Source organism: Diaphorina citri, unplaced genomic scaffold, assembly GCF_000475195.1.
Source record: "Diaphorina citri unplaced genomic scaffold, Diaci psyllid genome assembly version 1.1 scaffold2520, whole genome shotgun sequence".
NCBI lineage: Eukaryota > Metazoa > Arthropoda > Insecta > Hemiptera > Psyllidae > Diaphorina > Diaphorina citri.
Genome location: NW_007379941.1, coordinates 35,463 through 53,827, shown reverse-complemented (window position 1 = coordinate 53,827; position 18,365 = coordinate 35,463). Strand labels below are relative to the sequence as shown.

General features: G+C 39.9%; 1 protein-coding gene and 1 long non-coding RNA gene across 2 annotated transcripts in view; both read right to left on the bottom strand.

Moving 5' to 3' along the window:
• The window catches only part of LOC103519073 (annexin B9-like), a 30,039-nt gene that overhangs the window by 6,795 nt on the left and 4,879 nt on the right, over positions 1-18,365 (bottom strand). The window contains exons 4-6 of the mRNA XM_026830686.1: positions 17,028-17,100; positions 15,171-15,242; positions 3,685-3,786 (exon numbers count right to left, since the gene is read on the bottom strand). Coding sequence (XP_026686487.1) covers positions 3,685-3,786; positions 15,171-15,242; positions 17,028-17,100 — 247 coding nt within the window. The remainder of the gene's footprint in view (positions 1-3,684; positions 3,787-15,170; positions 15,243-17,027; positions 17,101-18,365) is intronic.
• Positions 4,735-5,775, bottom strand: LOC113471488. The gene is made up of 2 exons (XR_003394169.1): positions 5,609-5,775; positions 4,735-5,280 (listed from the first exon to the last, which is right to left on the bottom strand). It is a non-coding gene; the product is annotated as an uncharacterized LOC113471488 (long non-coding RNA).

Genomic DNA, 18,365 nt, shown 5'->3' with positions numbered 1-18,365 from the left:
GGGTGTTTTAGGTATGGTTTTGGGGGGGTCTACTCTCATAACTTTTTCGATATCTCCAACCGTTTGGTGAAAACCGCCAAAAAGCGGTTATTTCCGCCTGTGGGCGGCGCCCAGTGCAACTTTTGCCGATTTTCAGATTTTTCCCTTTACTTACTCATACAGACCTACCATCCTGCCAAATTTCAAGTTTCTACTATATCGGGAAGTGCCTCAACATTTTGATGAGTGAGTGAGTGAGTGAGTGAATGAGTAAAAAAATTGCGATTTTTGCGCCTCTATATCTCCGGAACTACTTGGTATTAAGAGCTCAAATTTTCAAGGTATGTTTATATACCTTACCTAAATATGTGCCCTGAATTTCAAAAGTTTATCTTTAGAGGAATCCGATCTATGAAGGTGAGAAAAACCTGCCGAATCGGTTCGTGTAAAGATACACAGGCGTGCTTACTGGAACTTGGCCTGGCGCACTGCCGTGCGCTCAGATATAATATATATTTATTGACGGGACGAGCCCTTTGTACACATAAGACATAACCTTATTACAGACCTTATTACATCTTATCAATTATCGAAGGTTTTAAAAATCGAGAGTGGACTGTATTACCACCTATTTATATATCGCCAGGTAACGAAGAGCGGCTCGCGTTCTCCGTGATCTGGGAACTAACTCAGGATGCGCGTATTGTCAACACGCACTTCTGCAAGTCTGTCATCCGGTCCCGTGCCGCCCTCACCTATGAACAAGCCCAGCTGATCATTGATGACCCCAGTCAGGAAACCAGTCTGGCCATTAGTCTACGGGGACTGAACAGTCTCGCCAAGATACTCAAACGGAGAAGGCTGGAGAACGGAGCCCTGGTGCTAGCGTCGCCCGAGATTCGATTCCACATTGATAGTGAAACGCACGACCCTATTGAGGTAAATCTCTTTGCTGCTAAGTTGTATTCGATTCTGTGAAATTGAATTCAGTCAAACATGGCTATTTTTCATAGGATGACTAAGTATTTATACGATTGTAAACCATTCGTCAAAAATATACTGTAAATATTCATTCTGGCTATTTTTCATAGGATGACTAAGTATTTATACGATTGTAAACTATTCGTCAAAAATATACTGTAAATATTCATTCATTCATTCATGGCTGCACCAATGAGATTGTGAGATTTCGCTGTGTTTATGTCCAAAGCTCCAAAAGAATCTCGTAGGTTCAGCCATGTTTGACTGAATTAAAGTTCACATAATCGAATATAACTCTTCTACCTATAGCCTGTTTCACGAAAGTATGGAATAATAAAAGTTCCAAGTGTAAAAGTTATAGAATCTCGTAGGTTCAGCCATGTTTGACTGAATTGAATTTCACATAATCGAATATAACTCTTCCACCTATAGCCTGTTTCACGAAAGTATGGAATAATAAAAGTTCCAAGTGTAAAAGTTATAATACGAGACTGTCAGCTTAGAACAAGTTGTTCCATTATAATAACAGTTTAATTGATATAATTTTGTTTATAATTGAAATATAAAGGGGAGGACTGAAAATAGTAATAATCCTTATTACAGGTTTGTTGGACTAAACCCTCCCAACAGTTGGAATAGAACTAAAGAGTCCGTCAAAGTCTGTTTACTCCAGTACCTACCTACTGTAGTTATTCCATTATAATAACAGTTTAATTGATATAATTTTGTTTATAATTGAAATATAAAGGGGAGGACCGAAAATAGTAATAATCCTCACAGGGTTGTTGGACTAAACCCACCCAACAGTTGGAATAGGACTAAAGAGTCCGTCAAAGTCTGTTTACTCCAGTACCTACCTAGGTACTGACCTAGGTACTGATAGAGCGAACCCAACAATAAAATTTACTGGTAAGCTGCCCAAAATTTTGGCAAGACCTGGTAGATGGTACTGTCGTTAAAGTCTCAATTAATATTGCGGCCAAAATTACATTCCTCCGACAGGGGTTGAACCCGCATCCACCACTACCAGCAGTCATTATCTCAAACTCTATTGAGGAAAAAATTCCCTAGCTCGTGGCTGGAATTGAACCCAGGCCCTCATGCTAAAAGCCGAAATAAGATCCAAGGTCGAAATAATACGAGTATCATATTGAGCATGAGGTAGGTACATATTATGATTAGGTAGGTTATTGGTTATTCGATTAGGCACTAGGTAGGTGAGTAAAGTAAGTACCTAGATATACCCACGTACTTTATTATGTGACATACACTCATTGTGAAGAGATCCTCACCTTCAGGCTGGAATTGAACCCAGGCCCTCATGCTAAAAGCCGAAATAAGATCCAAGGTCGAAATAATACGAGTATCATATTGAGCATGAGGTATGTACATATGATTAGGTAGGTTATTGGTTATTCGATTAGGCCCTAGGTAGGTGAGCAAAGTAAATACCCACGTACTTTATTATGGTGACATCCACTCATTGTGAAGAGATCCTCACCTTCACCCTTCTTCACCTCTAATAAATAAGAACAACTATTCAGAGCTGCCCAAGACGAACAAGAAATAGGAGTCATGATCGCCAACGTTTTCTAGGACACGACACTACAATTTAGGGATGTTTGTTCTTACACCGAAACCTCAGAGTGGGCTTTTTGTGTCGGGAGTTAAGCTGATTCCTAACTGAGCTCGTAGATCCGGGCGTAGTTTTTTGTTAGGTGTTCATCTTTTCTGACTCTCACACATCGTTTGTAGATGTTTTATAATCCCACAGTGCTCGGTGTAAGCCACCTAATATAAACCAATTAAAGGTTCTGTTGTATTGACTGTTAGAGTACACAATACATTTATTTAAGAATACATCTAAAATTACAAATAAAACACCCCTTCCAGGTTTCATACAGAGGAACTCTATGGAAAGATATACGGAATGGATATGCTCTGACACAGACCACAAGAGTCTAATTTAGCAGTTGTTTCATTGCTACGAAATGAAAACTGCGGTGGTATACGAGTACTCCCTTTTTACGTTTTTCTAACTGAGGTCTGTAGGTTCCTCAAATGAGGGGTTTGACGAAAAAAGGACTACGGAATGGATATGCTCTGACACAGACCACAAGAGTCTAATTTAGCAGTTGTTTCATTGCTACGAAATGAAAACTGCGGTGGTATACTCCTTTTTTATGTTTTTCTAACTGAGGTCTGTTATAGGTTCCTCAAATGAGGGGTTTGACGAAAAAGGACTTACATAAAAGTTTTAACTAATATAAGTCATATAGCCTATAAGTCGTTTTTGCTTCCAACTCCTCAATTTGCTAGTGTTCTCGTAAAGACCCAGGACCTAAATGGGAGGTATTGTGTCTCTTCTCGGCCATCTAATGAGAAAAATTCTACGGAATGGATATGCCCTGACACAGACCACAAGAGTCTAATTTAGCAGTTGTTTCATTGCTACGAAATAAAAACTGCGGTGGTATACGAGTACTTTCTTTTTATGTTTTTCTAACTGAGGTCTGTTATAGGTTCCTCAAATGAGGGGTTTGACGAAAAAAGGATATGGAAAGATAAAAAAAAATGCCTCCGGCATTCTGGCATGGGTCGGACATTTATATACGATGATTCAGAACATGTTTCATTCAAAAACTCACCAAGCTGTGACGCGATTTACAGTCTTATCAGAACGCAAACATAGAGCTCGAAATTTGCTAGTCCTCTTCAACTTACCGATAGACAGGAACCCATCCTTAACTCCGCCTGACATTTCTCCTTTGATGGCGTCCTCAATATCGTGTCCTGCCAGTTCCTCATACTCCTTGAACGTTCTCCTTAGCTGTTGATAAACTCACCAAGCTGTGACGCGATTTACAGTCTTATCAGAACGCAAACATAGAGCTCGATATGTGCCATGACTCATATTAAGATTGTTATTACCATGGTTTTGAAGTGCTAGCTCTCAGCTCTCAGACCAATAGGTAGAAACCTTCAAACAAATATGAACTGGTACACTCTCGTGCAAATTATTTGGGACAGATAGTTCCAAATCGGGACAGATTGTTACGAATTGGGACAGATAGCTCCAAATCGGGACAACACTCTGTATGTGCCATGACTCATAAGATTGTTATTACCAAGGATTTGAAGTGCTAGCTCTCAGACTAATAGGTAGAAACCTTCAAACTAATATGAACTGGTACACTCTCGTGCAAATTATTCGGAAGTCTCGAATCGGGACAGAAAGTTCTGAATCGGGACAGATTGTTACGAATTGGGACAGGGATTTGAAGTGCTAGCTCTCAGACTAATAGGTAGAAACCTTCAAACAAATATGAACTGGTACACTCTCGTGCAAATTATTCGGAAGTCTCGAATCGGGACAGATTGTTACGAATTGGGACAGATAGTTCCGAATCGGGACAGATAGGCTTTGAAGCTTTCTAAATAGGTACCTGCCTACAACAGGTAGGTAAAAGTTCACTACGGGTGGGCGCGGTAATTTTTTAAACAACTAATTTTAACTATAGTTCATGTAAGATAGTTTGAATTGACTCCTTGCATGTACTCAGAAGCTACAAATAAATACATTTACCTTGTTCATAAAACTCACCAAGCTGTGACGCGATTTACAGTCTTATCAGAACGCAAACATAGAGCTCGATATGTGCCATGACTCATATTAAGATTGTTAATATTACCAAGGTCTGAATTCCGAACCTATAACTCAATGTTAAATGTTAACATCATGTTGATTGAACAAACAAATAAAAAGAACGAGCATTAAATTAGCGTAGAAAATAATTAACCTTGTGGTTTTTCATATAATTGTTTGATTTTCACAAAAACTAGAAAGATTAAATAGTACCTAATAAGATTAATTTTGTACACGGAAAAGCTACAATTAAAAAAAGACACTGAAACACACGAATATATAAAATAATTGATTAATTTCATTAATTCTTACAAAATATAAAATAAATAAGTATAAACTTCCCCAAACAGATAAAGCTCGTTCTCCGAATGACTGGCTTTCTCTTATCCTCTCACTCTTCGATTTCAGGACGATAAGACCTTGAAAGTTACAGTTCCCTTTATCGAACCTTTAAAAAAAAACCCCCATGGAGGAATCTCTGGCTTGAGGTATGCACGAAGCTCTGGCATGAAGTATGTACAAAAGCAGGCAGATCCGAGATTGGGTATCATTTGAACATCGCTACTGTAGTAGCTCCGTAGGTGCAGTATAGGTGATCATTGCATAGGATTTCCATAGGACATCTATGCCACCAAAGCTAGAAGCAATCTCTTGTAATCTCCTGAACAGTCATCCTGTGGGAAGAATAAAAGGATAGATAAATTCGTTGCCACATACTCTCGGGTCTAGAATCTCACGAGAAAGTGTCAGTGAAGTAACCTCACAAGTTTTCGGATACTTTTCGTGTGTAATTTCCGACCGAATATTCTCAGTTGTCTTAACTTAAAACTGTACTTGTTCAGAAGTCACGTCAATGGAAAATTACTACAAATTTCAGCATGAGATTGTAAGCCCGTCCTTAATTGCAAATGGCCTTCTTCAGAACAATTCATCCATTTTCCTCCAAAAACTTCTCTTACAATTTCAAGAAGTACTGAACTAGTATAGACCCTTAATACTTACCTTGATATATTCTTCCAAAGTTTTCCCTTACAATTTCAAGCAGTCCTGGAACTACTATAGACCCTTAATACTTACCTTGATATATTCTTCCAAAGTTTTCCCTTACAATTTCAAGCAGTCCTGGAACTACTATAGACCCTTAATACTTACCTTGATATATTCTTCCAAAGTTTTCCCTTATAATTTCAAGCGATAAAATTCCATACCTCGGCTGGGATCGAACCCACGCCCTCCTGATTACCAGGCGAGCAGCGCGGTAATTTGGTGCAGGGGCCCGCGGGTTGACATTCTATAGAATAGAATACCTAGTCATTCTATGAAATGCCTAGCATACATACGAGTGCCTAGCATACATACGGGCCTTAGTCTTAGTATACTCATATGTATGCTAGGCAGGCTCGTATGTATGCTAGGCAGGCTATGTATGCTAGGCATTGGAAGCGTAGTCGCGCGACATTTAGTAACGCGTAGTCACCTGAAAATTCAAACCTATGAAAATGATACAGAGACTCTTCATTCTGTAGCAGTAGGTAAGTATAGACTCTCTATCATTTTCATAGGTAAAAGGTTTCGCGTCTTGACCACTACGCCACTGAGCCAGGTTCCTCCTAATATGTTCTTTTTCTCTCCCCCTCTCCCTCTTTCTTTTTCATTTTCTCTCCTCTCTCCCTCCTCTTTCTCCTTTCTCTCCTCTCTCTCCTCCTCCTCCTCTACTTTCCTCTATCTCTCTCTTCGGTAAGTAGTAAGTACCTATTACCTACCCACCCACCTACTTTGAAGCATAGAATATTGTTCATTTATTCATTGTTATAGCTGAATGCAATCATGTAATTTGACTTACTTTGGTTGGATGGTAGTTGGCAGTCATGGCGTATTAGTGATAAGACAGCTGATAGCAAAAATAAACTAGGCTGATAAACTCAAGTCGATTGATGGATTTAGGTACCTGTCGGAAAGAGTATACTCACTACACTCAACTTTGTTTATTTTTAACTTGAACAGTTTGAAAGACGATGATAATACTTTTATATCTTTTGCGATAAGATCACAGGTAAAACTCGAGAATGTTGGGAAAAATACAGACACCTAAATCGAGAATTTTTTGTTAGGGACCTATTATCTTTTGCGATAAGATCACAGGTAAAACTCGAGAATGTTGGGAAAAATACAGACACCTGAATCGAGAATTTTTTGTTAGGGACCATCAAAACTACGCCCGAGATGGTCTGACAGACGAGAATTAAACGCGTGTAAAATAATAGAAATTAAAAAGGTTTTTTTCAGGCGACTACGCTTCTTATTTGCGACGAGCCCAATACGTTCTGACTTTATGACCACAGTCATCACGCAAGGAAAAGGTTTTTTTCAGGCGACTACGCTTCTTATTTGCGACGAGCCCAATACGTTCTGACTTTATGACCACAGTCATCACGCAAGGAAGCGCGGTAATTTGGTGCAGGGGCCCGCGGGTTGACATTCTATAGAATAGAATACCTAGTCATTCTATGAAATGCCTAGCATACATACGGGCCTTAGTCTTAGTATACTCATATGTATGCTAGGCAGGCTCGTATGTATGCTAGGCAGGCTATGTATGCTAGGCATTGGAAGCGTAGTCGCGCGACATTTAGTAACGCGTAGTCACCTGAAAATTCAAACCTATGAAAATGATACAGAGACTCTTCATTCTGTAGCAGTAGGTAAGTATAGACTCTCTATCATTTTCATAGGTAAAAGGTTTTTTTCAGGCGACTACGCTTCTTATTTGCGACGAGCCCAATACGTTCTGACTTTATGACCACAGTCATCACGCAAGGAAAAAGGAACCACTGACCTTTTAGTTAGATGACCTCATTTTGTACTTCAGGTATTTCATATTGATCCGTCATATACGGCTTTGTTCACTCTCACGCAACTTTTGTGAATCAATAGATTTGTTGTTTTTAATGTTTACAGAGCATTATTTTTATGATGGGCCACACCCTTTTTTCGTAAAAAAAAGTAGGGCATATTGATCCGTCATATACGGCTTTGTTCACTCTCACGCAACTTTTGTGAATCAATAGATTTGTTGTTTTTACTGTTTACAGAGCATTATTTTTATGATGGGCCACACCCTTTTTTCGTAAAAAAAAGTAGGGGTGTTTATTGAAGACACATCTATTTATTGTTATTGTTGTAGTTTATTAAATCCGCGACCTATCACTTGAGTCGCGGGATCGATTCCCGCCCGGGCGGGATTTATCCTAAATCCTATTTATTGTTATTGTTGTAGTTTATTAAATCCGCGACCTATCACTTAGGTCGCGGGATCGATTCCCGCCCGGGCGGGATTTATCCTAAATCCTATAAGGTTAGTTCGCGGAGCTGCTTTCCTGTCTTCCTTCTGTCTTCGCTTTCGCGAATCCTATAAGGTTAGTTCGCGGAGCTGCTTTCCTGTCTTCCTTCTGTCTTCGCTTTCGCGACGATAAGACCTTGAAGAAACAAAAAACATCTAAGTACTATTTTATTATCTTGACTCGGTTAGAGCAACCTAAACTCTATCCTCTAAATAAAGAGGAAAGAGGAACTTCCCAAATAGGTCGGATCAGTTCCGGCCTAAGGCGAAGGAAGACTAGTTGTTATTCCCATGAAGTGTTCAGAAAAACCTTCAAAACCTCGAGTAGATAATTACTGAACTTTGGTTAAATATTTTACTCTCAGGGGAGGAGTTTTAGTTTAACAATTCATCGACAAAACTGCGAAAGGATACGGCGGATTTATTGCAATCAGTAGAGAATTAGGTGCGATGAATTGACGAGACACTAACGACGTTCCGAGAACAGAGAACACTTCAAGACTGAATATTTAACAATTCATCGACAAAACTGCGAAAGGATACGGCGGATTTATTGCAATCAGTAGAGAATTAGGTGCGATGAATTGACGAGACACAAACGACGTTCCGAGAACAGAAAACACTTCAAGACTGAATGTTATGAATACTGAATACTGTGAATGGCCAGAGTAGAGAATTAGGTGCGATGAATTGACGAGACACAAACGACGTTCCGAGAACAGAAAACACTTCAAGACTGAATGTTATGAATACTGTGAATGGCCACTGTGCCTCGTATCTTGGGACTCAGCATAAACTTCTCTACAGTCTCTACTCAGAGAGGAATATTGTTTTGAGGCCACGCCAAAACTTTACGTCACGACAAATACCGAGGTCTGTGTAATGATATCATCAAATATACAGAATGGACACTACGTCATCGCGGCATGAGGCTAAAAATAAACTCTTTGAAAGTTTTGTCTATCTAGGGCCGAATTTTAAACTCGGATTATCATTTAATCCTGGTCAGGATTAGCTTCTAGGAGAAAATATACAGAATGGACACTACGTCATCGCGGCATGAGGCTAAAAATAAACTCTTTGAAAGTTTTGTCTATCTAGATCCCAATTTACTTTGAACTACCTATATAGTAAAGCAGATCTTTTTTTCATAAAACATTTAACATTACTAAGTGCCTCCTTTACTATTAATTCTCATAATATGTTATCTGCTTATACCATCGGGCCAGCCTAGTTAGCTTGGTTGGTAGCGCGTCTGTAATATACAGAATGGACACTACGTCATCGCGGCATGAGGCTAAAAATAAACTCTTTGAAAGTTTTGTCTATCTAGATCCCAATTTACTTGAAACTATACCATCTCGTGAATTCTTTGTAGTAAAGCAGATCTTTTTTTCACAACTTTTAGTAAATAGGTATCACAACATTACTAAGTGCCTCCTTTACTATATTAATTCTCATATGTTATCTGCTCATACCATCGGGCCAGCCTAGTTAGCTTGGTTGGTAGCGCGTCTGCGTTTTAAAAAAAATTCTTAAAACCTCTCCGAACACTCTAAGCCTAACCGCCCCTAAAAGGTAATCCGGTTTTAAAATTCGACCCCTAGAATCTAGATCCCAATTTACTTGAAACTATACCATCTCGTGAATTCTTTGTAGGTAGTAAAGCAGATCTTTTGTTCACAACTTTTAGTAAATAGAGGTATCACAACATTACTAAGTGCCTCCTTTACTATACCTATTAATTCTCATATGTTATCTGCTCATACCATCGGGCCAGCCCAAGTTAGCTTGGTTGGTAGCGCGTGTGCCTTGTAAAAGCTAGGCTGCGGGTTCGATTCCCGCCCGGGGAGGATTCTATCCCGCGAACATAATCGCCAAATCCGCGAACATAATCGCCAAATCACATAGGTTCATATGAAAAGCTATCTAGGTACCTTCAAGTACGCATATTACACATTTATACGTGGTTAAAAAAAAAGTAATTAACAATTTCATTATTTCGTTTTCAGCTTTTGATTTCTTTGTTAGGTTGGTAGGTGTAAAGTTATCTGCAGTAAAAAAGACACAAAAGTCTATTTAGACTGCTGACAAAAAGATAGTTTTCAGGGCAGATACGACGAGTAGGTAAAATAAAATCCTATCAAAATTTCTTCATTCGAGCCTGATTCAGCCTAGCTAGGTCACAAGGTCACTTTATATTCATTATGAAGGTCATGTAACCACAATCCTGATATGCAGCTTTTGATTTCTTTGTTAGGTTGGTAGGTGTAAAGTTATCTGCAGTAAAAAAGACACAAAAGTCTATTTAGACTGCTGACAAAAAAGATAGTTTTCAGGGCAGATACGACGAGTAGGTAAAATAAAATCCTATCAAAATTTCTTCATTCGAGCCTGATTCAGCCTAGCTAGGTCACAAGGTCACTTTATATTCATTATGAAGGTCATGTAACCACAATCCTGATATGTGACGTCACATTATTGTCCTACTCAGAAGAGTTTTTGCTGAAATCAGTATCTAACCAGAGCGATGGGTAAACTGTAAAGGTGTGTCTACAATAGAGTGTAGACCTATAGACACACTGGCTAACCGAAGTTCATCGATGTCAATCAATATCGTGGCGCGGCGTTGAAGTTATCCAATCTCAAATTCTTTGTGGTAAAGCAGAGCTTTTTCACTACTTTTTAGTAGATATCACAACATTACTAAGTGCCTCCTTTGCAATCAATTTCCATATTTCAGTGATCTTTGATTCACTAAATCAGTATAGTCCCGATCATCTCCAAAATCCAATGATCAAAATGTACGCAAAATCGGACAAACTGCTCGGAGGTGAAATAAAGATAAACTTTCTGAAGAATCTTCGTTCATTAAATAATGAACTTATTTCCCGACTGAAAAAGTCTAAAATAAAAAGCTCCTTTAGCTCGACCATCTTCAAATTTGATTTGACATTGACAGACAGTTTTAAAAAATAATTTTAAATTTCAAAAATTGTCAAATAAGAGGTACGATGAACTCCTATGCCGTTATGCTATTCATATTCTTCTGCAAGAAGCAAAGAATATACCTATTCATGCTGTTTGTTTACCTAATCACCCACAAGTTATTATTATTATAAAAAAAGTGGGTGGGTGCCAAAATGATGCCTTTTCTGGTCGCCAGCCTAGGTCGCTTAGAAGGTAGAAGCGCTAGGTCGCAGGTTCGATACCCGCCCGGGATAAACATTATCTTATGTGTTAGGTACAACCTACAGATACGGTTTGTTCTGGACTTCTTGGAACGACTGGTTTCCTCTCCTTAATCCTATCCTGTCCTCCTTTTCCAATTTTCGATACTGGGACTTGAAACCTTCCATTTTGTTACAGTTCCTTCTACTTAACCTATTGGGGAAAAAAAAATATTCTATTGAGAGCAAATTTTAATTACCTAACCTAACTCTTCTGAGCAAATTCTATGTATTTGCATTTTACATCACTGGATTTGAGTCTAGCGGTTTTGGGTGCGGCTCCTGTTGTCACTCCATTTTTACCTCACAAGGCTGAGTGCAACGATTCCAAACAAAGGCCCGAAAAAAAGTTAACCGCTGCCAGGAATCGAACTGCATGCGTATACGCGGGACTTTGAGTAGCGCGTAGTCGGCTGATAAACCAAACTTATGGAAACGATAGAGATTAGAGACCCTTTATAGACCCTGTAATCCTGTATCATTTTCATAGATTTGGTTTTGCAGCCAATTACGCGTTACTCAAAATCGCACGTCTATGCGTCCAATATGCAACGGGCCTCAAGCTTACCTTTCGATACAGAAACCAAACTTATGGAAACGATAGAGATTAGAGACCCTTTATAGACCCTGTAATCCTGTATCATTTTCATAGATTTGGTTTTGCAGCCGATTACGCGTTACTCAAAATCGCACGTCTATGCGTCCAATATGCGACCTTTCGATACAGGGTTTTATAGGGCTTTAAGCTTACCTTTCCATACAGGGTTTTGAAAGCGTCTGTGATTTCCATGCGCTGTACAATGGACCGTTTGGCCAAGATGTCGATAATGGCCTTCTCATCGGTTCCCAAACCTTTCATGGCGGCCCGCAGTGCCTCAGCGTCGGCCTTGGCGTTAAAATTGGGGGCCGGAAACACGGTGGGGGTGCATTGCTGAAATCAGAAACAGGGGAGTATAAGTAGTGCTTTATTTAGACTGTCAGCGAAGTTCATCGATGTCAATCAATATCGTGGCGCGGCGTTGAAGTTATCCAATCTCAAATTCTTTGTGGTAAAGCAGAGCTTTTTCACAACTTTTTAGTAGATATCACAACATTACTAAGTGCCTCCTTCTCGTACAACCTACAGATACGGTTTGTTCTGGACTTCTTGGAACGGCTGGTTTCCTCTCCTTAATCCTATCCTGTCCTCCTTTTTCCAATTTTCGATATTGGGACTTGAAACCTTCCATTGTTACAGTTCCTTCTACTTAACCTATTGGAAATAAAAACCTATTTCTGGTCCGATGAGCCAAAGAGGCAATTTTTCCAAAGTGGTTGGCATTGGCTCATGTCAGATTATTTTGTCCGTGAGATTTGCCAGAGATTGTAGTGTTTTTATTTACGTTTGGACAAGAACTAAGGCAATCCTACGCATGGAAACATGAATGATAATGATTTTGTTTAGATACAGCTCAGATGAGAGTCCACTACGTCTATGTACATAATATGTATATAGGTAAATATAGTCATATACATACATAGGTACGTACCACGTACCCAACTTTATACCTACTATCACGATGTCCAGTTGTTCCATTATAATAACAGTTTAATTGATATAATTTTGTTTATAATTGAAATATAAAGGGGAGGACCGAAAATAGTAATAATCCTTATTACAGGGTTGTTGGACTAAACCCACCCAACAGTTGGAATAGGACTAAAGAGTCCGTCAAAGTCTGTTTACTCTAGTACCTACCTACTGATAGAGCGAACCCAACAATAAAATTTACTGACAGGCTGCCCAAAATTTTGGCAAGACCTGGTAGATGGTATTGTCGTTAAAGTCTCAATTAATATTGCGGCCAAAATTACATCCCTCTGACAGGGGTTGAACCCGCATCAGATACGTGTTATCATAGAGGTAAAGGGGTACCTATGCCAGGTATCTAATTAGATGTGATTACCAAGGTGCGTTTACATAACAGTCGACTGAAGTCGATCGACATTGACTGGGTCCCATATAAAGCTGTGTCCACACATAGTCCTCGGCTGTCGGTCGGTTGACGAAGTGCATCTATGTTATCGAGGCAGTGTGGACGATTTCACTCGACATCGATCGACGGTCGTTGACTATGTCTGGACACAGATTGAAGTAGTTTATCATAGAGGTAAAGGGGTACCTATGCCAGGTATCTAATTAGATGTGATTACCAAGGTGCGTTTACATAACAGTCGACCGAAGTCGATCGACATCGACTGGGTCCCATATAAAGCTGTGTCCACACATAGTCCTCGGCCGTCGGTTGGTTGACGAAGTGCATCTATGTTATCGAGGCAGTGTGGACGATTTCACTCGACATCGATCGACGGGCGTTGACTATGTGTGGACACAGATTGAAGTAGGAGAGATCAAAGGATTTTGGCGTGGAACTTTCAGATGATGGAGATTAACAACAGTTAGTAGGTATACACTGAGAAAAAAATTAGTGATAGGGCTTCACAAATTTTAGGAGACTTAGGGTGGACGAACTGTAGATATTGTTGGGTAATTTCTTATTTGATTACTTCGCCGGACTTAGGGTGTTGGTATGCTATACTAAAGTGGCAAACTTCCTGCAATAGAGTTCCGGTACCCAGTCACTCGATCGGGGTTCCAACACTATTCCCATTTAGTAAAAGCTACAGTATTTTTTTACAGTTAAACATATTTTTGGTTTTTTTTTTTTTTTTTTTTTTTTTTTTTTTTAATGCGGTAAGAAAAATGAAACTATGCGGAGTACCTCGAAGCTCTTAGCGGAGCACCTGAAAGCTCTTCGTGGAGCACAGTTTGAGAACCACTGAGGTAGGTTATTGGTTATTTGATTAGGCACTAGGTAGGTGAGTAAAGTAAGTACCTAGATACATATGCCCACGTACTTTATTATGTGACATACACTCATTGTGAAGAGATCTTCACCCTTCTTCACCTGTAATAAATAATAGTCATTTGAATTCCATGTCGTTCTACCAAAGATTTACCTACTTCATGTTCATATTATAGATTCTGGTTCGAGAAATCCTCAGAACAACTATTCAGAGCTGCCCAAGACAAACAAGAAATAGGAGTCTTGATCGCCAACGTTTTCTAGGACACGACACTACAACCCGACATTTAGGGATGTTTGTTCTTACACCGAAGCCTCAGTGTGGGCTTTTTGTGTCGGGAGTTAAGCTGAGCTCGTAGATCCGGGCGTAGTTTTTTGTTAGGCGTTTTCCCTACAGTAAGTTTCCATTTTAGTAGAGAGTTACATTCGAGGATGACATGAGTAGTCATCTTTTCTCATTCTCACACATCGTTTGTAGATGTTTTATAATCCCACAATGCTCGGTGTAAGCCACCTAACCTAACCTAACCAAAGGTTCTGTTGTAATCATACAGAGGAACTCTATGGAAAGATAGAGTTCCGGTACCCAGTCACTCGATCGGGGTTCCAACACTATTCCCATTTAGTAAAAGCTACAGTATTTTTTTACAGTTAGGTATAGGTATGACTTACCCATCGCGGCATCGTTGCATATTAGTTCTAAACTATTTTAATGCTCTGCTGACAGTATAAAACACTATACCACACCTAATAAATACCTAAAATAATTAAATTACCTAAACAACTTACATCTGGAATTATAGATACAACCTGTATCTAAATCACCTTGGATTTATAGATAGTAGGTACCTAGGTAGGTAGTGTTGATTATCGCTGGAGCCTGTACCTTCCATCATCTCTGGTGATTAGGATTAGTCGCATTGATATTCCTTCTAGGTAGGTAGGTAAGGTACCTAGAGATCTTTTTTTTTTCAATGTTGGAAATTTAAAATTTACAGAAAACTGGATAACCTCTGACCCCACTAGGTAGGTACCTATCTACCGAAATAGACAGAGGTAGGTACCTACTTAGGTATAGGTTAGGTTACCTTAGGTTAGGTATAGGTTAGGTTAGGTAATATAGTAGATATCTTATACCTAGGTCGCAATTAGCTGTTGATAGGACCGAGTCACCAGAATGGAGTTGAATGTTGACTCGTCTGTGCCCCATTTCTTCACACCTGGGAATAGAGGGAAATAGAGCTCCAAATTAACCCCTTAACGCTTAGCATTGCCATATGGCAATACCCGACTTTCTGGTGTTCTCGTGTTGACACATTACCAATGCAGACGCAGACTCCAATATCCCTCTAGAAAATCCTGAATCGGGAAGTGTGTACGTCCATATTATGGCAATACCCGACTTTCTGGTGTTCTCGTGTTGACACATTACCAATGCAGACGCAGACTCCAATATCCCTCTAGAAAATTCTGAATCGGGAAGTGTGTACGTCAATTGGTCCCGGGTTCGAATCCTACCATCGATGAAAATTTGCACTCGTTTTTCGATTGCAAATATTTCAACGGGTTAATTTCTGGTGTTCTCGTGTTGACCCAGCACCTAAAGCTCGAATCCTACCATCGATGAAAATTTGCACTCGTTTTTCGATTGCAAATATTTCAACGGGTTACTTTCTGGTGTTCTCGTGTTGACACAGCACCTAATGACCCAGCACCTAAATGGGAAGTATTGTGTCTCTTATCGCCCATCTGATGAGGGACATACTACGGGATGGACATGCTACGACACAGACCAGACGAGTCTAATGTAGCAGTTGTTTTATTGCTATGAGATAAAAACGGCGATGAAATACTCATCTCTCTCATATTGATCCGTCATATACGGCTTTGTTCACTCTCACGCAACTTTTGTGAATCAATAGATTTGTTGTTTTTACTGTTTACAGAGCATCATTTTTATGATGGGCCACACCCTTTTTTCGTAAAAAAAAGTAGGAGTGTTTATTGAAGACCCATCTATTTATTGTTATTGTTGTAGTTTATTAAATCCGCGACCTATCACTTAGGTCGCGGGATCGATTCCCGCCCGGGCGGGATTTATCCTAAACCATATACCTAAGGTTCGTTCGCGGAGCTGCTTTCCTGTCTTCCTTCTGTCTTCGCTTTCGCAACGATAAGACCTTGAAGAAACAAAAAAACATCTAAGTACTATTTTATTATCTTGACTCGGTTAGAGCAACCTAAACTCTATCCTCTAAAGAGGAGAGAGGAACTTCCCAAATATGGATTTGAAGTGCTAGCTCTCAGACTAATAGGTAGAAACCTTCAAACAAATATGAACTGGTACACTCTCGTGCAAATTATTCGGAAGTTTCGAATCGGGACAGAAAGTTCTGAATCGGGACAGAAAGTTCTGAATCGGGACAGATTGTTACGAATTGGGACAGATTGTTACGAATTGGGACAGATTGTTAGCTGTTGATAGGACCGAGTCACCAGAATGGAGTTGAATGTTGACTCGTCTGTGCCCCATTTCTTCACACCTGGGAATAGAGGGAAATAAAGCTTCAAGTTAACCCCTTAACGCTTAGCATTGCCATATGGCAATGCCCGACTTTCTGGTGTTTTCGTGTTGACACATTACCAATGCAGACGCAGACTCCAATATCCCTCTAGAAAATCCTGACTCGGGAAGTGTGTACGTCAATTGGTCCCGGGTTCGAATCCTACCATCGATGAAATTTTGCACTCGTTTTTCGATTGCAAATATTTCAACGGGTTAATTTCTGGTGTTCTCGTGTTGACCCAGCACCTAATTGGGAAGTATTGTGTCCCTTATCGCCCATCTGATGAGGGACATACTAGGATTACTAGGGGATGGACATGCTACGACACAGACCAGACGAGTCTAATGTAGCAGTTGGTTTATTGCTATGAGATAAAAACGGCGATGAAACACTCATCTCTCTTTTTTTCTATCCATGGTGACATTAGATGAAACTTACCTGCGTCCAATAAGGCTTGTGCATCAGCTCTGGCTAACTGTGGATCTACCTCTACACTCTCGTCTCTGTTAGCCTGAAACAATTGAGAGAAACCTCGTTGAAAAATCCAGCAAAAGACGCACCATCCCCATTTTTCCAACAAGCGAAAGGGGTAGCTAGATAAGTTGGTGTTGGTAGGTAGGTACCTACTTGAATAACTGTATGACTTCCGGGGCCAGTCTCATTAGTCCGTCCTTCCTTTATTATTACTAATAATAAAAGGTATAGTGGACGGCCTATTGTATTCGCTCAGGATAAAATCCGCCCCGGGCGGGAATCGAACTCGCGGCCTAGCGCTTACAAGGCAGACGCACTACCAACTAAGCTAACTAGACTGGCATAGTCATTTGAATTCCATGTCGTTCTACCAAAGATTTACATTTACCTACTTCATGATCACATTAGATTCTGGTTCGAGAAATCCTCAGAACAACTATTCAGAGCTGTCCAAGACAAACAAGAAATAGGAGTCATGATCGCCAACGTTCTCTAGGACACGACACTACAACCCGACATTTAGGGATGTTTGTTCTTACACCGAAGCCTCAGAGTGGGCTTTTTGTGTCCGGAGTTAAGCTGAGCTCGTAGATCCGGGCTTAGTTTTTTGTTAGGTGTTTTCCTCACAGTAAGTTTCCATTTTAGTAGAGAGTTACATTCGAGGATGACATGAGTAGTCATCTTTTCTCACTCTCACACATCGTTTGTAGATGTTTTATAATCCCACAGTGCTCGGTGTAAGCCACCTAATATAAACCAAAGGTTCTGTTGTAATCATACAGAGGAACTCTATTGAAAGATTAAAAAAAATGCCTCCGGCATTCTGGCATGAGTCTTCTATACGATGATTCAGAACATATTTCATTCAAAAACTCACCAAGCTGTGACGCGATTTACACAGTCTTATCAGAACGCAAACATAGAGCTCGATATACAGAGTGTTTCAAAAGTTTGTTGAAAAATCCAGCAAAAGACGCACCATCCCCATTTTTCCAACAAGCGAAAGGGGTAGCTAGATAAGTTGGTGTTGGTAGGTAGGTAGCTAGATAAGTTGGTGTTGGTAGGTAGGTAGGTACCTACTTGAATAACTGTATGTCCTCCGGGGCCAGTCTCATTTTAACTTTCTTTTGGCAAATAGCACACCCGCATCGTTGGGGGGGGGCGGCTAGTTAAGTTAGGAGCCCCACAGGGACATACAGGGGTCCCGTAATTTACTAAAAATGTTTGCCCCTGTTTTAGAACATCCAACAAAAGGGGCGAGATCATTTCTGTATTGTTTGTCGAATTGTTGACAATATCTGA